This window comes from Carettochelys insculpta, chromosome 1 (assembly GCF_033958435.1).
Source record: "Carettochelys insculpta isolate YL-2023 chromosome 1, ASM3395843v1, whole genome shotgun sequence".
Taxonomy (NCBI): Eukaryota; Metazoa; Chordata; order Testudines; family Carettochelyidae; genus Carettochelys; species Carettochelys insculpta.
Window position 1 is genome coordinate 47766933 of NC_134137.1, and position 23848 is coordinate 47790780.

At 44.8% G+C, this 23848-nt stretch overlaps 1 protein-coding gene across 7 annotated transcripts in view; it reads right to left on the reverse strand.

Annotated features, from left to right (window-relative positions):
• The window catches only part of SPATA13 (spermatogenesis associated 13), a 161970-nt gene that overhangs the window by 90057 nt on the left and 48065 nt on the right, over positions 1-23848 (reverse strand). For 5 of the 7 annotated variants that reach the window (XR_012644126.1, XR_012644125.1, XR_012644124.1 and 2 more), the window contains exon 2: positions 6579-8357. The exons of 1 other annotated variant lie outside the window; for it this stretch is intronic. Coding sequence is in view for 2 of the 6 variants with exons in the window: in XM_074985541.1 (XP_074841642.1) it covers positions 6579-8198 (1620 nt within the window). In the remaining 4 variants the exon portion in view is untranslated. Of the gene's footprint in view, positions 1-6578; positions 8358-11221; positions 11333-23848 lie in introns of those variants that run through there. One more of the 7 variants, XM_074985550.1, reaches the window with a different exon arrangement.

The following is a 23848-nucleotide window of genomic DNA, read 5'->3' on the forward strand; positions in this document are numbered from 1 at the left end:
CAGGGGATTCTGCCCATCAGGTTCCTGAAGGAGTCAAAGTCTGCTTTTCTGAAGTTCAAAGTGTGTAATTTGCTGCTCTCTTTCCTTCCTTTGGTCAGGATGATGAAGTCTATCACCTCATGACCACTGCTTCCCAAGTTGTCCCCCACCTCTACTTTCCCTATTAGCTCCTCCCTGTTTGTAAGCAGCAGGTCAAGCCGTGCATGACCTCTGGTCGGGTTCTTCAGCACTTGTACCAAGAAGTGATCCCCAACATTCTCCAGAAATTTCCTGGACTGCTTGTGTACCGCCGTATTGGTCACCCAACAGATGTCAGGGTAATTCAAGTCCCCCATGATAACGAGAACCCGCAATCAGGAAACTTCTCTTAGTTGTCTAAGAAAAAGCCTCATTTACCTCATCATCCTGATTTGGCGGCCTGTAGCAGACACCAACCACCCCATCTCCAGTGCTGCCTACCCCACTAAGCTTGACCCATAGATTCTCAACAGGCTTTTCTCCCTCTATGTACTGGAGTTCCAAGCAATCATAGTGCTCTCTTACATACAGTGCAACCCCTCCTCCTTTTCTCCCTTGCCTGTTCTTCCTGAACAGTTTATACCCTTTCATGGCAGCCAGTCATGCGAGTCATCCTACCAAGTCTCTGTTATTCCAATCAAGTCATAGTTCTTGGACTGAGCCAGGACTTCTAATTCCTCCTGCTTGTTACCCAGGCTTCTGGCATTGGTGTACAAACACCTTAGATAACTAGTCCATCTCCCTGCCCTCACTACTCAAACCAAGGGTCTATTTTTGTTGTACATTCCTCTTTGCATTTCTTCCTGGCCTCCAAGTTCCTTTCTACCCACAGGGTTTTGGTCACCATCCCCCAGCGAACCTAGTTTAAAGCTCTCCTCACTAAGTTTGCAAGCCTACTTGCGAAAATGCTCCTTCCTCTCTTGGTTAGGTGGACCCCATCTCTTCCCAATAATCCTTGTGCCCGGCATAGCATCCCATGATCAAAGAATCCAAAGCCCTCTCTCCGACACCACCTGCGTAACCATGCATTTACTTCCTCAATTTGACAGTCCCTACCTAGCCCTTTCCCTTCAACAGGAAGGATGGATGAGAACACCACTTGCGCTCCAAAGTCTTTGACTCTTCTTCCCAGCGCCACATAATCCGCAGTAACCCACTCAAGGTCATTCTTGGCTGTATCGTTAGTTCCCACATGCAGAAGTAGGAAGGGGTAGTATTCTGAAGGCTTGAGCAGTTTTGTAAGGCTCTCAGTCACATCCTGAATTTGAGCTCCTGGTAAACAGCATACCTCACGAGACTGCAGGTCCGGTCGACAGATGGATGGTTCAGTCCCTCTTAGGAGGGAGCCCCCTACCACCACCACCCGTCTTTTTCTTCTGGGGGTGGTGGTCATTGAATCCCCACCCCTAGGACTACACATCCCATGTCCTGCAGTAGAAGCAGTTCTCTTGTGATTTTCTTCCTGTGAGGCTCCTTCCAAAGCATTCACCACTGCAGAACCAGTGGAGAGTGCCTGAAAGCGATTACTTATCTCTATATCAATGGGGGACTCGTGTACCGGCCTTCTTTTTCTTCTACAAGTTACATGCTGTCATTTCTCCACTTCATCCCTAACCGCCCTCCCCGGTTCTCCCGCCTGCCGTGCTTGCAAGATTAAACACTCCCTTCTGTCAAGGAAATCTTCATCCTCCCTGATTGAGCATAGGGTCAACACTTGACCCTCCAGTCCTCTAATTTTTTCTTCTAAAATGGAAACCAGCTTGCACTTAGTGCAGACGAAATCCCTTCTTTCCTCAGGGAGGAAGACAAACATGGCACATCCCGAGCAGGTAACAGCAGCAGACCTGTCACTATCCATGCCTGCCATCCTAGAACAGGGATTTAAAAGAAAGGAAAGGGTCCTTGGCCCCTTCCACTCCCGTCCAAACTCCCACTCTAAACTCTCTGTTTGCACTTCCCTGTTAATGCCCACTCTAAACTCCTTGTTCACATGCTCACCTGTTTGCTTGGACACTGCTTTATAAAGCCCTAAACTGCCTCCAAGTCCCTCCCCTTACTGAGGCTCAGCCAATCAGCAGAGCCTTCTAGATAACAAGCTTATTTAGAAGTCAACAGATTCCAACCGCCAGTCCCAGTCCACCCTCCGTGGTGGTGGGAGGGCAGGAAAAAAAAAGAAAGAAAAAAACCCAACAACCACACACCCCAGGGCAGAAAAACACCACGGCCACAGCCAGAAAGCCCCAAACACAACACACACCCAGACAGCCTCTTACTTAAGAATCCTGTTTTTACTTCTCCTTTACCTGCCTGGAGAACTTTCTCGCTAACTCCCTGTTCACAAGCTTACCTGCCTGGACACTGCTTTATAAAGCCCTAAACTGCCTTATAGTGTACTGGAAAGCCAAAGACTCTCCCCAACACCAATATAGTGAATGAGGAAACCAAATATTCCTTTTTCCTTCACTTTCCTATTCCCTTCCTTCTCCCTTTAAAACACAGTCCAGGCCCCTGCATTCATTTCAGGGATCACATGCAGGCATTGATGGGAAGTGGGACAAGTGGATGGCCGGTTGAGAATACAGTTGCTGCACCCATGTTGACAATGTAATGTGGGACAACACCAAAAATTCTTTCTTCTAATTTTGAGGGTCTCTGCATTATTTCCAGGGGTCAACAGAATGAGGAAAATGCAATGGGGGGAAAGACGACCTGAAGACCAGTGAGCATACCCAAAATGCTACAGGGATGAGGGAACTGTGGGATAGCTTCCCACAACGCACTGCTGAAACAGTCGATGTTAGCCAGTTTGTGTATGGCAGCAATGACTCCACTTTGTGGGGAGCACTGTGGAAGTGAGGATGGTCACAATCGAACTTATAAATTCCAGAATTAGAAAATCGATATAAATAAATTTGATTTTATTTCATAATGTAGATATAGCCTTAGTGTATTAGACTTCACTGGCATGTTTATTTTCACTGAATAACTTACTTTGAGCTGTCAATCTCTTTCAACAACTTAAATCCTGTTTTTATACTTAATGAAAATCAATTTATTAATGAACTCAGTGTAAATAATTACCTGGGGGTCCATCCTGACAACAGTTGTGAATCTCTTTCATTCATAAAAGCAGCAAACACCTTATGGTCTTGCTCTGTACAAAACTTTTATGTAGAGTAAAACCGAGTTATAATCCCAGGTGCTGTGTCAGGTCCCCATGACAGTATTCCCACAGCTGAGCTGTTCTCAATGTTTGTGCTGCTCTACTCTGGTATGTAACCTCAACTCTGTGCCTTTGCTAGAGGAGACCAGAGCTTCTGGCCCAGCAGGACATCCTAGAGGGCAGACAGTTGGGCTCAGAGTGGTAAGATCAACTCATTGATTCACAGACTCCAGGGGATCTCTGTGACCCAACCTGTCATTTTGTGTGTAAGGTTCAAACTGGACTGTATTAGATACCGATCTGTACCACAACATGATAATCTGGGTCTGAATTTTCCCCAAATTTGGTGGGAGCTGTGGTTTTGGATTGGGACCACGTCTTTTCAGCATGCTCCTCATTTTATATTTAATTATGTAGATGTGATCACAGAATCCTAATGGATGATTTGCGTAAGAGTACAAATCAGATATGACTCAACCTTGCCCATCAGGATACTATTAGGTCCTAAGACTTGTGTGCTCAAGTGATAGCTTAAATTCTAGATTATTCTGAATGCCATGAAACTTTCATAAAGGCAAATGGGGGGGGCAGGAGGTAGAGAGGAATGCTATGCTGTAATGGAGAGGAGGAAAGCAGAGCCAACTAGGAATCCCAGCCAAAAGTTCAAACCAACATAATACCAAATGGAATTCAGGGTAGAACCTATTGATGCATATTTAAACGATTTCTGACATATTAGGGCTACATCTAAACTAAAGGGTTTTGCTGAAAAACTCGGAATGTCTACAAACAAAATGTGTTTTGTTGACAGTCTGTCGACAAAACTCGGCACTTCTGCTGACAGTGTTCTGCCTTTCCTCAATGAGGAATAATACCTTGGTTGACAGTTTCTGTTGACAAAAAAGCTATGTAGATGCTCCGGGGGTGGGTGCCCTCTGTTGACAGACAAGGTTTCTGGTTCACCAGACAGCCCTGTTTGCTGAGCTTCCAGCTGACCCTTCTGTCAAGAGAGCATCCAGGCAGTTTGGCTGCTCTGTTGACAGAGCCAGAATGCTCTTTTGATCTGCCTGTGTGTGTGGACATGATCTGTCATTAGAAGTTTTGCTGGAAGATCTCTTCCAACAGCAACCTGTGTCAACAGATCGCTATAGTGTAGACATAGCAAGGTTTGGCTCAAGCTAATGCTACAGCTCCATGCTTCTTGGAACTGTGGACAGCAGCAAAGAGGGATGTGTGAGAAAAAAAAAAACCCAGAGGAGGAGGAAGAAGAGAGCACACTTTCCCTCCCATTGCAACTCAGGGATTGTTTGCACATAGGAAGACACTATCTATGTTGATGGGAGAACTTCTCCAGTCAGCATGGGTACTTCATCTCTATGAGACACAATAGCTATGCCAACAGCAGAAGTCCTGCTGTTAACATAACATTGTCAATACCAGGAGTTAGGGCGGTATAATGGCATCACTTGGGGTGAGATAAATCCATACTCCTGTGTGATATAGTTGGGGCACTGTAAAACAAACCTCAGAGTGGCAGTGGTTTTATGGCTCAGTCAGTGTTCCCTGCTAGCTGAGTGCTTGGGGGCTGTCCACGGGAGATTCAGATCCCGCCCAACTGATCAGCAGACTATCCAAAGCACCATCATGTATTTCTATATTGGTGGTGCACATCTAAACATACCTTGGTGCTTGTAACAAAATTTATTCTGCACATGGATGGAAAACAGAAGGAACACTGCTCTGGGTCCAGAGGGGAGTTGACAGAAATAGGACATTTTCTACTCACAATTTGTATCTAGCTACCCCTCAAATTAACACTGCTCCTTGCAGCATTAGCCTCCCCTGCATGCTTGTATCCTGCTCACAAGGGGCTACAAACCTTTCCCCTGTTGCACGCATGAACAGAGAAACTAATGTCTGGATGTCAAGAGGTTAAGGGGACTATTAGTCAAACTCTCAACAGATATTCCTGAGTTCTTCATCTGCCTCTTGTAGTCATTCCTATCTGATAGGTCTCAAAATATATAACTACCACTCATACGGCGGGGGGAGGGTGTTTCAGTTTAGACAACTGAAATGGAAAATAAAGTATTTCACATCCTAGGAGGTAAGAATCCATAGACAATATAAATACCAAGATTAGGTTCCCTTTAAATAAATGTCAGCAAATAGGGTGGAAGGCAATTTTAAAGGTAATTTAGTAATAACCTGTATGTCTGAGGAACACCTACATTAAAATCCATATCTCTACAACAGTGCAAAGCTATTTTGGAAAGGGATGACTGAAGTTAGTATTCAATACTTGATGATGTCATGGCTCACCACTAGATGGCACCTAGGTAGCATTAATTCCCCTCATTTAGCTTGTACATAAAAAGTTTCCAGGAAATGCAACCAGCACACATGAACAGACATTAGCATTCTCATGTCTCCAACCTGTTAAAAAGCATCGCTGTACATGCATTGTGGGTGTGAAAATTGCAGAATGAAGCAGACTAGTTTCTACTTAGAAGTTCTTGGGATGCCAAAACCATTGTACTAGCTTGACACACGTTAATTACACGTCACTTCACCTACTTTACCACAATTTCAAGTTTCACAGTAATCTAAGTTATTTTTAGCTGTATTACCTTGTTCAGCAGAATGATAATGCTTAGAATGAATATTTAGTGATTTTTTACGAAGTGCATCAAGCCTTGTTAACATAAGAAATTTTTACCCATCTCATAAATCTATAATTTGACTAGCTGAGATTTTTGTGATTTATAATTAATGGAGGAGCTCCGTATTTTTGTAACAATGAAATCCAGTATAGTTAACAGCAGCATATTAAGTCTCCACTGTCATTTAAACAAAATGTTGACAACTATAGATAAAATTGACTGTTTTTGAAATAACTCTACAAATATTTCATTTATATACCAACAAGCACTGCCAGTAATGCACAGTAAAAATGGGAGATTTGATTTATGTTGTGCCTTTTACTCCAGTGCACTTAAAAGCATGACATTTTCAGATCCCAGGAAAGAGTGCTACCTATAGAGCACCACTTTTGTGTTCTTCAACAATCTCCTAGCCAAGAAGTGACCCAACCAGTCCTGGCTTCACTTGGTAAAATCCAACATGATCACATCACAAGATGGTACATCTGCAGGCCATAATAAATTGCCCTTAAAAATATACTCAAACATCTTTACTGACAACACTTCCTTTAACATTAATACTCACAGGGGAAAATACATACACTTCCAAACCTGGTATTTGACAAACAAACAAAAACAAAAAATTGCTGCTGGTCAACTGTCAGCATATTTTAGCTGCAACAACTGCCAGCATAATAAAAACAAACCTGCAACATGAACATCCAACATATAGTGAGGTTTGCTCTCATTCTTACCTCTTCCTTCTTTTCTTCAACACTAGATGCTAAATTGAGGCTCAACTGAGAGTGGCTGCTTATGCCACTGTCTTCATTTCCATCATCATAGTACGCAGTTTGCACAGAGTCCTGGAAGCAAACAGGATTTCTCCCCAACTTTGCAGCAGGTAACTCAACTCTTTCCTCACTTTCCATTGAGCTCAGTGACAATGTGCTGTGACGATCTGGGCAGTGAAAATTAATATTGCACTTGACCTTCTCAGCACTGGGGCTCTGAGGTTTAGGGGCAGTGGGCCTAAGAGGAATGGTAGGCTGCTCAAATTCATATGTAAACTGGCTGTTACTTTTTGGTTCATCAGAGACTACGTAAAACACTTTGTTGGGAAGTGCATTAAGGTTGTTAAAAGCATGTGATGAACTAACAGCACCTAAGCCACAGGATAGTGTCTCGACGCTGTTGTCTTCACTAGAAAAGACATTTGATTCTGTGTCCGTATCCTGAGAAACTAAACTATGCAGACGTGGAGGCCCAGACAAGTTAGAATCTGGACTACATGAAGGGGAATTGCATCGCCTTCTGTCATTTTCAGTGCTACTGGAAACCCTGCGTGAATAGTCATCATGTAGTCTGCTGTTTGGCCTTGTTCCCTGGTTTTGTTCATTCAGAGGCAAAGTCTGGCTCATCAGACCATCTTTCTTCCATGCAACATCTGTGACATTGGTAACAAGTTTCAAAACTCTGTCAAAATCCTTTGCTCTGATTGGGCTCTTCCAGCGTTTTGACCGTCTCTCTGAATTTCCATTGGCTTTGTCTGAGTCAGCAGAAGAGCTTGCTGTCCTTATTGGCACTTGCTTTTCATTTGCAACCTTGAGGTCAGTGAGATTTGAGGTGGACTTTCGTTTGAATGAGCTCTTTTTCAGGAAGTTTAAGCTATCCGTGCTTTTGCTTCTCCTGTAGATAATCCTGTTGTTTTCAGAATCTTTCACTACAATTTCACAGAATTTTGGTTCCTGGGTGTTAGGAGACATTGGTCTGGTGCAGTTCTGCTGACTCTGAATTTTATCAGTGTCTAATAAATTTATACGGCCAACACCATAAGCACGTCTAATGCTGCGTGATCGGTGAGTATTCCTTAGAAAGGAGTCATCACTTTCTTCTATATCAGAGCTCTCAGAAGCCAAACCATCCACTGCATTATGGAAATCATGTAAAGGCCCAGAATAGGAATACCGGTTAGTCTGAACACTCACCACTGCACCATTGGAGGCATGTTTTCCCATAGGATTCTCACTTAAGACATCTGAGCTTTCCCTGGTCTGAATTCCTTGAAGAACTGAAGATTTTAGTTTCCTGAAAGATCCCATTTTTCTAATGGAAGACAAAGCATTCCATGTTGATGAGCTGCCCATCACAATCAGAGAATGAGGCCTTTCTGAGGTGGAGGTAGTTCGTTTCCGAGGGGTAGTGAAAAAGCGCATGACTTTTGAAGGGCTGAGTTTATCACCTTGTATTTCCTCTTCAGCATTATTGTTGCTATTGCATGCCCCATTGCTTTTTACACTTCTTAGTTCTTTGTTATCCATTACTATACAGGTAACAGTGGAACCATTTCCACAGCCATTCTGAAATGTTGTCATGTCTACAATGCTGTAAGCATGAGGGCAAAGGGCGTTACAACTCAGATCCACAATACCATCTTCCTCAGTTGCCCCAGATCCCAGCCCTTCACCTGCTGCAACTCTTCTTGCCTTGTTTTCACATCTACTGTGTGAACTGAGCTCTCCAGACTGTACCGCCTGCACCAAGAAAACAAAGCCAGCAGTTAGCCGTTTTCCCCCCCATCATAAAATGAGACATGGTTCCCTATGGGGAACACAAAGATGTATCCTAGGACTAGGGAAAAGCTGTTAACTGTTCACTTTAAACAACAAAGGGGACACTGGATGTTCAGTTTAGCTATTTAAAATACCAATTTAACTTTAGTATGTTTGTTTCTGACTCAGACAAACCTATCTTGGCAGAGCAGATAATGCCGTGTGAGTTATCCAACCCAGTTTAACGATACATTTTAAAGCAAACATAACCCCACCTGTACAGCACATTACCTCATGTGTCAACAAAATTCTAAGCTACACAGTGACAGGTGCTTCAGTACTTGTCTCACTCTATTTTATATTTAACTTGAAAAAGAAATGGATACTGTTCTGGGGGGAGATCCAGCCATTTTCTGTCATCACAATGACAAGTTCCTGAATTCCAAGACAAATAACGTTATATGCAACTGAGATAAAAAGACTGAATGCCTTCAGAATTATAAATTCCATAGGAGTAGGTGGCCCATGCTATGATATTATTGATATAATACAACAATAATAGAACATTTATAGTTTTCTACATTTGGCTGCCATCTAAGGGGAAATCTTTAGTCATCTTACTCAGTACCACCAGTGAAATCTGCTCCTCAAACTCAAACTCCTTTTTGGGTGAGGCAGGGAGAGAGGGGGTATGGTCTCAGCCTCAGGTAGTCACAGGGAGCTAGCACTGTTAGTCTGTAGCTTCACAAAACAAAGGAAGCAGTCCTATAGTACCTTAAAGACTAACAAGTTTCTTTATTAGCTTGTGTAAGACCAGAATCTGAAGTGGGTCTTACCCACAAAAGCTCATTACCCAATAAATAAAACTGTTAATCTTTAAGGTGCTACTGAACTACTTGCTTCATTTCGTCTAGTAGTCCTGTGAATTTAAAGGTCAATTTGAAACAGGAAGGAAAAACCCCTCTAGCAACCAGAGAAGCTGAAAAGAAGCACTTAAGCACAGCGTGAAGATATAAAGCTTCCCAGCTCACAAGGTTTAAACAAGACCTTCCCATCACCTCGCCACACTTAGCAGTTCAATGAATACAGCAGGGTCTCAACATTCGTGAGGGTTCCATGTTGGGAACCCTTGCAAATGCTGAATTTCACGAATATGGCAGCCCCTGGCTGCTGGCGCTCCCTGCCTGGGGGGAAGCAGCAGCTGGCGGCGCCCCCTGCCCCAGAGCTCCAGGGAATGGCTGCTCACAAATAATTGAATTCATGAACCTATACTGAGACTCTACTGTATTAAAGGGAGATGCCCTTGTTGTAAATGGAAAATCCTTCCTCACCTGGTGCACGTATAAACAATTATTGCCACATGGAGTACAGTAAATTCAGATGCACTTTAACCTTAGAATGACTCTATTCAACACAGTTAATAGCAAAACTATCAACAAAACACAAGATTTCTAAAAGCTTCACATTTTGGGTCTCTTTAAAAATGCTGCATCTAGACTTACATTGAGCCCTTCTTGGAATCAAATGGAGGCTTTAAAACTAGTTCCTGCTTGAGAAAGATCAGTGTAGATGGGATTGAACTAGAGAACATAGAGAAGTTCGTGTATCTGAGGAGCAACATAACATATGATCTAGACTATAAGAAGGAAATAGCAACTAGAATAGCAAAAGCAAGTGCGAGTTTGAAGGTGATGGATAAGATCTGGAAAAGCAAAGCAATTAGCTTAGGAACAAAACTGAACGTCTTGAAAATGTGTGTATTCAGCAGCATGTTGCACAGATGTGAGATATGGGTAACAACGAAAGATTTGAAGAGAAGACTATTGGTGTCTGAGAGGAGTTGTTATGGAATGGTCCTGAGAATAGGATGGATGCAGAAGGTCACCAACCAGGAATTATATAGGAAGATGCAGCCGAAAAAGAATCAACTGCAGAAAGTTATATGATACAAATCACAGCTATTTGCAGAATGAATGACAAATGAAAAATCAAGACCCTGGTATTTGGCATAACGGATGGTTCGAACAGGAGAGGCAGACCCCAGAGCATGTGTAGATGATATAGTAGATTGGTGGGGAGATCGTCTAGGAAAGGTAAGCCACTCCACACTGGAGAGAGAAAGACGGGAAGAAAACAGTGAGGGAGGCATCGCACACCAAGGGGCGCTGAGCTCACGCTTGATGACGAGGACACGTGAGCTTCCAGGAAAGGCTTAAAAAGCTCCCTCATATTTTACATCCCTCCCCCGATATTCAGATTGTTAGGGCTGGATTCTGCGCTGCTGCCGGGCTGGGTCAGTTGTCCCTAACAAGAGTTTAGCTGAGAGAGGCTTGTCCCAGAAGCTCTGCTGGCAACAGGAGGAGGAGGACGGGCTTCCAGCCGCTTGGGTTTGGTCCCAGCACATGTTTGGTCCCTCCTCCTGCTGCCCATTCAAACCCGCTACTACTTTTACCACGGCGTCCCGCGCAAACCAGCGGACCCTGGAGCAAACTGGTTCCCCCTCCCCCACCACGCGGGCCACACGCCGGGGAGGGGCAGGGGACGCTGTGGGGACAAGAAGCCCCGCGAAACAGACGGCCCCTGCTCTGGGCTCGTATCCCGGGTTTCCCAGTAACCCCGCCGGAGCGAGTGGGGGGGGGGGGGGGCAAACGCGGGGCACCGAGACCAGCGCGCCAAGATCCATTTCACCACGGCAGCGAGCGGGCGGGCAGAGGCGCCGCGGGTACGGGGCACGTCGCGCTCGCTGGAGCCGCCGCTCCCCCGCCAGCCGGCCTCGGACACCCTCCCCGCAGGGGCACCGCAGCTCTGGGCGGCGGCAGCACTGGGCCGAAGCAGCGGCCCCTTACCTGGGAGGAGCCCGCGGCGCAGGGCCGCCGGCGGGACTCGGCAGGCGCCGGGACGGTCCCGCTCCCAGCCCTGCCCGCAGCGGCGGCGGCCAGGAGCGCGAGTCCTGCCCCCGCGCGGCTCGGCCGGAGCCGGAGCGGTGTGTTTCCCCATCGCCATGGCAGCGGCCGGAAAGGGGCGGGGGGGGGGAGCGTCGTCCCGCCGAAGGAGGAGGCAGCGCCTCGGCCAGCGGCAGGAGCCAGGCCCCCTGCGGGCCGGGGGTGGGAGCGGGCACGCTAGTCTCTGGCCCCCAGGAAAGGCGCCACCTCACCCCGCTGCTCTCCGCCCGCACTTAAGTCAGGCTGGGCGCCGGCCCCGGCCTCTCAAGGACGGGCTAGAAGCTGAACCCCCCCCCCACCGGCGCTGCTCCCTTCCCGCATCCCTCCTCCGACACGGCCGGCCCCTCTGCCTCTTCTCCCCTCCCACCTGGGAGCCAGCCAGAGTCCCCACTGCCCCTCCGCCTCTGCAGCCAAAGCAGAGTTGGCCCCTGGCTCGCTCCAGATCTGAAGAAGTGGGTCTGCCCCAGGGAAGCTCATCACCTAATACCTTATTCTGTTAGTCTTTAAAGTGCTACTGGACTGACAAATCGAACTAGCGAGGGGGTTTCCTTTCCAAAGAGCTGCGCGCACTAAGAGGTTAATTCCCCTTTCTTGGCCCAGCAAGGGCCAAGTGGGCCTGCTTTGTTGTGCCGTGTGTTGAATTTATCCTCTGATCCAGGAGAGAAGACAGGAGGGTGGTGGCGTTTGCACACATTAGTATTGAAGCAGTTCCTCCTTGCTGGGGAGTCTCATTTTGCTTGCTTTGTTCAAGAAGACTGCCCTTTAGTGACTGAGTAGGAAACAGGTGGGGGAGGAAGGAGCAGGAGGAGAAATTGCAGCCCTCCAAATTATCTATCCTCCTGCACTTAACTTTCAACAGCCTCCCAGCCATTGAATGTATTTTTGGTTTCCACACTCTTCTCAGCTGTTGGTCCTCCACAAATTGCTTTCTTACTTGATGCATTAAGAAAATATAGACTTTCACCTGCAAATTCAAAGTGAGGTAGCCATGTTAATCTGTAGCTTCACAAAACAGAAATAAATGAATAATTGGAGATACACATCTCCTAGAACTAGAAGGGACCTCAGTCCTGTTCCCTGCTCTTCTGATGGGACCAAGCACCATCCCTGACAGCTATTTACCCCAATCCCTAAATGGCCTTCTCAAGGATTGAAGTCATTACCCCATGTTTAGCAGGTCAATGCTCAAACCACTGAGCTATCCCTGCCCCTCTTTCACCTCAAATATTATTTAGCAGGAGAATTCTCCAGATCTGAAGAAGTGGGTCTTTCCCACAAAAGCTCATCACCTAATAAATAATATTTTTAGTCTTTAAGGTGCTATAGGACTGCTTTCTTTGTTTCCTGCCAACTCAAAGTCTGTCCTCCCCACATCTTGCAACAACTTTCACTTATAAGCATAACTTCCTCCTTTGTCACATGAGTCTTCAACTCAGTGGTTGACTTAAAACACTTACCTTTTTATTTTAAAATATGTAAGGCCAAAACCATCCCTAACACAACTCCATTTATTCTATAATTACTCCACAGGTGGATTGGCCCCATACAGGAAAGGTAATGTCAGTGCAAAACACTAAATTTGTGGTTGGAGAGAACCACTACTCAATGTCAGACTTGCCCTGCCTCATTTTGCTATTCATCATTATACTTCTAGATATTGCATAGGCCTAAATTTAATTATCTTTGCCTTTGGCCAAATTTTCATTATTTGCCCTGTTTTCAGCACTGTTCTACATTCTAATAACAAGCTGGTATAAAATGATCACTTATCAAACCCACATACTTCTTCAGTTACAGTGTGTGGATTATTTGCCTCCTGCCCTTACGTAAATGGTCTAACAGAGCTTAATAAGTCCCGTAAAAGCGTACATGAAAAGCATACTGAGATCACCTTTCAGTCACATTTGCCAAACAAAATATAATTAGGAGGGATTCATATATGTATAGACAAACATGCATCTACCTCACTGTATTATTAAACATTTAAATTGCAGTAGTGTCTCAGGCATCCTGGTGCCCATTATGTAGGGTGCCATGCAAATATATTGTTGTCACTCTGCCAACAAATAGTAGCTGTTGGGTCATGTGTGTCAGATTTCCATTAAAGAAAAAATCAGTGATGCAGACTAATCAGTGATGTGGGATAGTAACAGAGAGAAAGCCATGCTAGTCTATAAACTATCAAAACAAAAAAGCAGTGCAGTAGAACTTTAAAGACTAACAAAATAATTTATGAGGTGATGAGCTTTCATGGGACAGACCCACTTCTTCAGATCATAGCCATACCAGAACAGACTCAATATTTAAGGCACAGAGAACCAACATCACCAACAGTGATATGGAGTATTTTCCTTCAATACTTTTCCTTTATTCACACTAAATACACCAGTCCTCCAATGGAGATACACTCATCCCTCATTTAACAAGTACTTTACTAATGAGTACTCACTAAAATGAGGAACATATATACCTACCTTTATTCGCTATATGAGTGAACTTCCCCCGCTTATATGAGCGGGGTCCCTGGCTGGGGACAGGGAGACCCACAGCCCCATGGCTGGAGCGGAGCCAGCTGTGCAGTCCCAGGTGGGGGGCGGGGAGACCCGCAGCCCCGCAGCTGGAGCCTTCTCCCTCCCTCCCCTCAGACATTCAGCTGTCTGACAGCCCTTAGGCCGGGGGAAGAGATGGAGAAGGCTCTTAATCTGGTTCCCTCCCCTGCAATAGTGGGAATGTGAAACTGACCAGACATAAGCTGACCAGTTTCCCAGCCCTGCAAGCCATGGGGAGACTGGAACCAACCTGCCCGTGGTTCCCAGCTTCTGCCACTCTGGGAGCCAGGAAACTGACCAGCCCTGGTGGTTCCTGGCTCCCCTCCCCTTGCAGGAAAATTTGAGTTATGCAGGAGTTCCAGAAACAACCCCTGAGTAACTCAAGGGTTTACTGTATTAAACTCCCCACTTCCCCCACAGACTTCACCCTTGGCCAGGTTTTAACACCCCCCCGCAAGGTCCCAAACTGCCCCAACCTTAAACCCTCCCACAGCAGCCCCAAACCACCCCCAGCCTTAGATCCCCCTAGCAGCCACAAACCACCGCCAGCCTTAGAGCCCCCCAGCAGCCACAAACTGACCACAGGCTTACACCCACCCAGCAGCCCCAAACTGTCCCCAGCTTTACAGCCCCCAGCAACCCCAAACCACCCCCAGCATTAGACTCTCCCTGCAGCCCCAAACTGCCCCCAGCCTTACAACCCCCCCCCCCCCCGCAGCCCCCAACTTCCCCCAGCTTTAGGCTCCTCTTGTATCCCTCAACAGCCCCAGTCTTAGACACTCCTCCTCCTCCTCCTGCAGACTCTTCACCAGGGCTGCGAGGCTGAGTGGCTCCCTCAGCCCTCCTGTTCCCAGCAATTAACTCAAATGTTAAGGTTTCAGCACCTAGGCAAAAAGTAATTGCTATCCCTAGTGACAGACACAGCTGCCATCTCCAGCAGCTATCTCTATTGATAGATATCTGCCTGAGGCAGCAGTGTTAAGAAACTGCAAATGGCTTCTTTAACAGCCACATGCAGCTGGGAACTGCCCAGCTGGCAACCTTTAACAAATCTAATAGGATCCATGTTTGGGTCCTGACCCATAGGTTGGGAATCCCTGCTCTACGTACATACACTACATTCTATTTCTGGTGCCACACTATTCAAAAACGTCAGAAAAGTACCTAAACTCAACTGGTTTATGTTAAATTACAAGCACTTGGAACCAATTGGAGACGTTTACACCTATTTTAATGGGAATTTAGTGTCATTCTTATGACTTTTTGCCTACAAGCAGAAATTTGGAAACCAATTGTGCTCGTATAGCGAGGGATGAGTGTAGTCACAAACAGCAAGAGGACAAACCTCCTTTAGAAATTTCAGCCCAAACACCAATGCCTGATTCCCAGAATTTGACTCTGCCCCACACACTGACTTGCATTACAGAGAGAATAATCAGAAAACCTATAATACAGCATTTCATCCAGTCTGAATAGTGCATGCATGCAAAGGAAAGAAAGAATGCCTGGTGACTCCTACCAAAACCATATAATAAATGACAATCCCTCCTCCAAAATACTGAAGCACAGATCAGTGTTTCCCAAACTTAAAAAAATGTGTATACCCCTTTTGAGACTTTGGCCTTATCGACGCACCCCTTGAAATCCTTTTGCATACCACTGCTGGTATGTGTACCACAGTTTGGGAAGCACTGGCATAGATCAGTGGGAGTTAGGTGCCTAAATACCTTTGAGTATCTGGCCCTTAGGGCTGGTCTGCACTGGGTGTTTGCATGAGCATAGCTACAGCACTCAAGGACGTGAAAAATCCACACCCCAAAGCAATGGAGTTAAGCCAACCTATTTCCCAGTATAGACAGTACTTGGCTGGTGGACGAATTCTTCCTTGGCCTAGCTACCACCTCTCAGGGAGGTGGGTTAGTTGAGATGACAGGAGAACATCTCCTGTCAGTGTATAGAGTGTGTTCACTGAAGAAGTAGTAGCTTCTTGAGGGTAGACAAGCCCTTATAGCCTAAAAGATGACATAGTAAGTGGATAAAGGAAACAAGGGGGCAGGGGAAATGTGGTAACAGCATATGTGGAATCCTTAGCTAGTCTGTAGTTGTGACTGTAGCTTTTCACCTGCCTAGCCATTACTAAACTGTTCTTTATTGTACATGTTACAGATAAGGTGCGTTTTGGGGAAGGACTTGAAGGAGGACAAGATACCGCTTTTATGGATCTGGGCTAAGGAAGCCCAAAAATTTTTGTCAGAGAAATGGAGAACCAGAAGAATGAGTCTGGAATCACTAGTGAAATGATAGTAGGAAGCAGTCTTGGAATAAGACAATGGGTATGATATCTAGGGAGGAAATAAACTGTGAAAGGCTTTGTAAATAATACAAGAATTATGCATGTCAAGCATTGACGGAACAGGAACTTACTGAGAGACTTAAACTGGGGTGACAGACTACAACGGTGGTGTCCAAATAAAAACTTAGCAATCACCACAGCCCCGTCCCCCCACTGCCTCCGCCAGTCCCCCTACCCTCCCACACCTCCTCCAGCCAGGCACACCACACACACACACACACACCCTGCAAACTGCCAATGACTCACCGGAGCCACCACCAGAGCTGCGCTGCACAAGCCGCCCCACTGCCCTGAGCTGCACCACGCAAGCTGCCCCGCCCCGAGCCACTCAAAGCTGCACTGTCCCGAGCCACACAACCCTGAGTGAGCCACAGGAGGAGCTGCCTCCAAGTGCTGGGGCATGTGCATGAGGGGCAGAGAGCACTCCAGGTGTGCAGCTCTAGCAAGTCACTTTGCCACACTGCGCTGTCCAAGTCACCACATGTGGCAAAGGGACAGTGTGCATTGGACCCTGCGGGACTAGAAAATGATTTTAGGATAAGCATTTTGGATGGATTTGATGGGATAAGTACATCACATATATGAAACAGCAAAGAGAACAGATTTGGACTGGAAATATAGTTTTACCACATATTATAACAGAACAGTATGTCAGGGACCGATAGTCAGACTCTCACTCTCTCCAATGGAAATGTGTATTAAGTTCTGATAAATTTTGCAGGTTTGGATCTGTACAATGGTCACTCTTAAAAAGTTGCCTTAGATAATTAAATAAGATTATTATCTCATTGTTTGCAATATCTTTTATTTTTGTCTGTGCATAAGATAGGGAATATCTAGAATGTTGCAATTTCTGAGGTAACATAAGTTATATGAACCTCAATCTGAGGCGACTGCATTTTTCTGAGAGTGATGGCTGTACTTTATACCTCTTAGACCTGTTTGTGTTACATACTTGGTCATAAGCTTAAGCTAAACCACATTTCTGACTCTGCGATTTCATTGAGTCATATAGGCTACGTCTACACGTGCACGCTACATCGAAATAGTCTATTTCAATGAATAACATCTACACGTCCTCCAGGGCTGGCAACGTCGACGTTCAACTTCGACGTTGGGCAGCACCACATCGAAATAGGCGCTGCGAGGGAACGTCTACACGCCAAAGTAGCACACATCGAAATAAGGGTGCCAGGAACAGCTGCAGACAGGGTCACAGGGCGGACTCAACAGCAAGCCGCTCCCTTAAAGAGCCCCTCCCAGACACAGTTGCACTAAACAACACAAGATCCACAGAGCCGACAACTGGTTGCAGACCCTGTGCATGCAGCATGGATCCCCAGCTGCAGCAGCAGCCGCCAGAAGCCCTGGGCTAAGGGCTGCTGCACACGGTGACCATAGAGCCCCGCAGGGGCTGGAAAGAGAGTGTCTCTCAACCCTCCAGCTGATGGTTGCCATGGCGGACCCCGCTATTTCGATGTTGCGGGTCGCGGATCGTCTACACGTGCCCTACTTCGACGTTCAACTTCGAAGTAGGGTGCTATTCCCATCCCCTCATGGGGTTAGCGACTTCAATGTCTCGCCGCCTAATGTCGATTTCAACTTCGAAATAGCGCCCAGCACGTGTAGCCGTGACGGGCCCTATTTCGAAGTTGGCACCGCTACTTCAAAGTAGCATGCACGTGTAGACGCGGCCATACTGTCCTTGCATACCTGTATGCCACTTCTGAATTCAGTGGAAGGTTTGAGTGTATCTGAGGACAGCAACTAGTTTACTATTATCAAGGGTAATAAATATCCATAGTTTCTCCTTAATCTGATTATCCTTTTTTAAAACATGCTCAATCAGAACCATATATATAGTGCAGCTATACCAAAGTGCACTGTAAAGATATCAGCCAAATTTATCAAGAGGATTGCCTAGTGTAAAAAAAGAAGAACAATGCCCATTGTTTTTCCTTTATATTTGAAGTATTACTCTATTTCTCTAGCATAATACTTCTAGGAAAGAAAGATGCGTAGATTCCAAACAGTTATGACAAGACTACGTTTCAGCAAGTTAATTCTTCATAGAATATAGATGTCTGTTTGCCCTATTCCACAAATACAAAATGTCACCCACATTCATAGCCAAGAAAGGCTGCTTTAAAGCAGAAACGGTGACTTGTTTTTCAGTTTTTCCTGTCTTGAGAAGATGAACATTATTTGTTAACACAGACTGTGCAAAAAGATGGAAATAAGACAAACTGAATAGCTCTTTCATATGTACTTCTGAGAAACTGCACCATACTCTATTATTTGCTGGCTAATAATGTGACCCCCAAGCTGAGTAACAAAGGATGTAATTCAATCAGTAGTTGTGCTGGCATTATAACCTGTGGGAGACCAAATCCAGAAATTCATAGACAGAAGAACTCATAAAAATTGATATATGCACAAAACTATTATTAATTACTCAATAATGATCATCACAAATATCCATAACAACAAAAATGAAGCTTGTTTTAAAAGCTAAAATCTGTGATTTCAAAGAGTTTAAAAGTACACATGACAAGGAAGGAGAAGAATTGTTTGGAGTGTAGTAAAGGTGAAATAGTATTAAAAATGTGACACAGGAAAAACAATATTAAGATCTTTGATGCTGAAGAAGGAAGATGAACTAGAAAATAAAATGGAAGTTTTAGAGGTCTTGTTATTTTCTCAAATATCACAGGGTGTCAATAGCTGTACCTCAGCAGCTCCTGTCTAAGGAATATTCTCATCTTCTGTAGTCTGAAGGTAGGAAAGTCTGCAGGGGAATGAATAGTTCTGTTATCTTATGTATGAAAGGACACTCCCAATGGAAGAGGAGAAATCCTGATGTTCATCCATTGATATTTTGCAATTCTTTCTGTTAAACATAATTTTAAAACTCCAATAACGTGTATATGTGTGTGTGTGTGTGAGAGAGAGGGAAAGAGAGACAGAGCGAGAGACTGGGAATTTATTAATACTCAAGGAACCAGGGCAAAAAATAGTTTGCTATACTGCAGACAAATTCTCTCAGGAAGCCTCTAGGGGTTCCATGCCAGTCCCAAGCCTGGATAAAGGAGGAGGGTTGTTCAGATAGATGAGTGTTAATGCGCTGACCGTAAAACAACAATACAAATAAAATCTGATGCCAGTGCAACTAACTGATAAAAGAGGCCTACTTGGACATCACCTGGATAAACGAGGTCTGTGATACCAAGAGAACAATCAGGGTCGGATCAATAAGTTGGCTACCAAAAGACAATTAAAACTAACACATATACCATCAATTGGTAGGTGGAATGTCCAGACCCTGTGGGTGGCTGGAAAGTTAGAGCTGCTTCAAAAGGAGATGGACAGATACTGATGCGATACACTTGGACTGGCAGAAATGCATTGGAGGGCATCGGGAGAGATATGTGACTAGAATAGTGAAAGAAAGAGTGAGTTTGAAGGCGATGGGTAAGATCTGGAAAAGCAAAGTGATTATCTTAGGAATGAAGCTGAGCGTCTTGAAAATGTGTGTATTCAGCAGCATGTTGTACGGATGTGAGACATGGGCGATAACAAAAGATTTGAAGAGAAGGATTATTGGCATTTGAGAGGAGTTGTTATAGAAAGATCCTGAGAATAGGATGGATGCAGAAGATCACCAGTGAGGAATTACATAGGAAGATACAGCCAAAAGAAACCTACTGCAGAAGAGTAATAACAGAGAGGTAGCCACGTTAGTCTGTATTCTAACAAAACAAACAGGCAGTCATGTAGCACTTTAAAGACTGACAAAATAATGTATTAGGTGATGAGCCTTTGTGGGGCAGACCCACGTCTTCAGATCTGGAGATAGCGCTATACCAGAAATGGCATGATGATTTTGTTACACAGAGATAGAAAAAAAATTGAAATAAAAACTGACAAATCAGATACATAGGATGGATAGTGTGTGTGTGGGGAGTGTAAGTGGGGGCTGGGGAGGAGGAGAGGCAGGACAATTAGTAATTAGCTCTTTCCTCTTGGCATTTAAATCCCCCATGCCAGTACATGAGTCATATTGTTAAGAAAAGGGCGCAAAGGGGCTTTATATGTAAACTGATTAATTTTCTTAATTTGACAAAGCAAGAGAAAGAGATGTTGCCAATACAAGTCTCTTCATATAGCTATCTGATAAGGCACTAAAAGCCAGGTTCTGATGCTCTTACACTCTGATGCTCTTACCCACATAAGTTAAGTGTAAATTCCAGATCACTGAGCCACATCTGTGATAGCTCAATCATGTAAAAACAGAAGAAAGAACTAGCCACACTTATTAAATCCCAGCCAAGATCACTGGTACAAACTAATGGGGGGCTATTGTCCCCACTGCTAATGGCTGTCTCAACAATCTACCTGAGAGCTTTACCTCCATCAGGGTTAGTGCAGACATATGCCCTCAAGCTGGGATTTATACTTCCAGCTCTAGTGTAGATATTTTTGCATTGACTGCAATAAGACTGTTTCAGTACTGTACAGTACTCATCGAAGTAGGAAAGAGTTTCAGACTTCGGTTCCAAACTAGTGCTGAAATACATGTTATAAATAACTTAAATAAATTTCACTTTTATCATTTCAAATAGTATTTTGAATTTGTGTTGAGCGATTGTTTCACTGAGTTCACTGCATTCCATTTGACACACATATCTAATTTTGGGTGCACTCAATAGCATGATGCAGTGATGCCATCAATGAAGAACGGCCCTTACATACTGGGTTACCATTATCCCCTCTCTGTGTTGGTCTTACTCATCCACCTACACCATTGCAGCTGCACACAACTTAATGAGGGACTGGGCCTTTCAGTCTGATAGAATGCTATTTATATCCCCATTGAGTCTCATGGTGATGCTATTATTGTGCTCCCATCCTCAAGAGGCATTATTAAGACACTGTGACATGAAGAGATGCTTCATACTACAGAAGAGCAGTTTTCAATAAATAGCCCATTGTGTCCAAACATAAAGACAACTTCCTGTTTCCCATTAAGAAGACTGCATTCTACCATTATCTTGCAATTCACAAAAGAAAACGAAAAACGGGGGAACACTGTTGAAATGTAAAATAGAGAAAAGTGGGAAGGAACAGAGATTTGGCAGTCAAGTGTGTCACAGCTTCTGCTCTATGCACATTTTCTCTGTGTTTTTGTAAAGTTATTGAAAATAGATTTTTCCATTAAATGAAAAATATGATGATGAAGGAACAACATGTTCAGGGGAAAAACGTACTGACTGACTGTAAAATATGGAGAGAGTGGGCTCTTTGTTACCATGTGATTATTATAACCATTTTGGTTCTTTTTTTTTCTGTTTTGCTCCATTTAGGTTTGTATACCACACCTATACTGGAACATGGTCCCTCAGTCTTACAGGCCCTGGGTGACAGGCTTGTTCTTCCCTACAGAGAGACAGCCACCGACAAGAAAATACTCACTAGCAGCCACACACCATACGACAGAAATTCGAACCCTGAAACCTTTCCTTGCAACAAACTCCGTTGCCAGCTCTGTCCACAAATTTGCACTAGAAATACCGTCACTGGACCTAACCACATCAGCCACACCTTCATTGGCCCACACATCCACTAATGTGATATATGCCATCATGTTCCAGCAATGCCCCTCTGCCATTGTACATTGGACAAACTGGACAGTCTCTAAGCCAAAGGATGAACGGACACAAATCAGACATCAGGAATTTGAATACACATAAACCTGTAGATGGGCATTTTAATCTCATAGGACACCCTATAATGGACCATATAGTAAGTGTATTATTACAAAGGGAGGTTAACAGGCAGATTACAAAGGGAGACAACTGAACTGGGATTCATTTGCAAGTTTGACACATTAATCTGGGATTCAACAAGGATCTCAATTATCTTATGCGTTACAAGGACAATTTCCCCACCTTTGATATCTGCAGGAATAGCACCCATCCCACTTAATTTACTCTTCCCAGAGGTCCACTTAATAAGTGACTCCCTCTCCTTCCTCTGTTTTCTTTTCTTTTTCTTTTTTTCCTTTTTTTCTTTTTTCCCCCTCCTTCTTTTCCCCCCACCCCAACTTGCTTTACATTTGCCCGATGTCTCAGTTCTGCTCCATAAATCTGCAGAAGCGGGTCTTACCCATGAAAGCTCATTGCCTCATAAATAAAATGGTTTATCTTTAAGGTGCTACAGGACTGTTTGCTTTGTTTTGCGAAGATACAGACTAACACAGCTACCTCTCTGAGACCATCACCAAGGTATCAGATTGCCTCATTGACAAAATTTATTTATTGTTTTTATTCTGAACATTTCTATTTAAAATAGCTATTTCTAGCTGTTTGTCAACCCCTCTCACCAAATAACTAACACCTGCAACCTGAGTCATCTCATCCATAGGATCTGGGGCCCGTGGCCAGGCATGGTAGAGGCAGCAGGAGTCACCATCCCCTGCCCCTCACCACGTGGGTGACTAGAGCTCAGTAGACTGCTATGCTCTGCGCTGCCCTCCCAGCCCATTGCACCCAGCTTCTCCGCAGCAGCAGGAAGTGGAGTGTCCAGCGCCAGGGCGCTCTGCTTCCTGACATCACAGGGAAGCAGGATGTAGCAGCTCCCTGGGCAGTGTTGCTCTGGGGAGGGGACAGGTGGAAGTGGTGTTGGGGAAGGAGCGGGGCCTGTGGTATAGCAGGGAGATTGCCAGAGTCCTGCCACTAGGGCACTTGGCAGAGGGGGTTGCCCCAGGTCCTGCTTACCACCCCATGGTACAGCCCTGACTGCAGTCTTGCCAGCACATCTCTCAACTGACTCCCTCCCAGCATATCTGGGGAAATAAATGGGTCTTGCACACATTCAGCAAAACAAAAGAAATGCGGTCTCTTATAAAGCCTGAGACTTGTGATGAACCCCAGAGCTGAGGCCCCCTCATAGAGATTGCCTTGTACGTGAAGTAAAGTGGCATTTTAGTGGAACTAAATATCATGGGATTGGTCCACTTCCTGAATCCAAGGGATGGAGTTAAGACTCAGTTATGTTATTTGCACATCTAAGGGGCAGCATTTCATCTGCAAGGCACAATGTCTCCCCCTGCTCCCTGTTGCGTTGGAGGTAGAGTGGACAGAGTAATTTGTAGCACTGTCTACCCTTAACATGTAGCATGCCTCCATCCTGATGGCTGGTGCTTAAGAGGAGGCAATGGGGCCAGGGTCCTACCTTATCCTCTTCCCAGGTATAAAAATCTACTACAAATATGTCTGCTGAAGCAGTGCCGTGTAACAAAGCAGCCAATACACTTGATTAGAAATTATTACAAAAAACTTCTGAAAAGTTCCACTAGTTCATAATAGCTACAAGGTTTACTACAATTGCTGCATAGAAAAAAAAACTGAAGCAACAGGTCTCGGTAGCATGACTGAGTCAGTATGATGCAAGAGAAATACCCAACAGGCTTAGTAGAGCTATTATCTGGGTTGCTATGCCAATAAGCTCTGGACAATTGCAGATTTGTATAGTGCATAGGAAAGTCATAGCAATCTGTGTCTGAACTATGTTAGAAAAGGAGAAGAAAAATACTCTGTACCTTCAGTCTATTTTCCTGTGTTACTATGA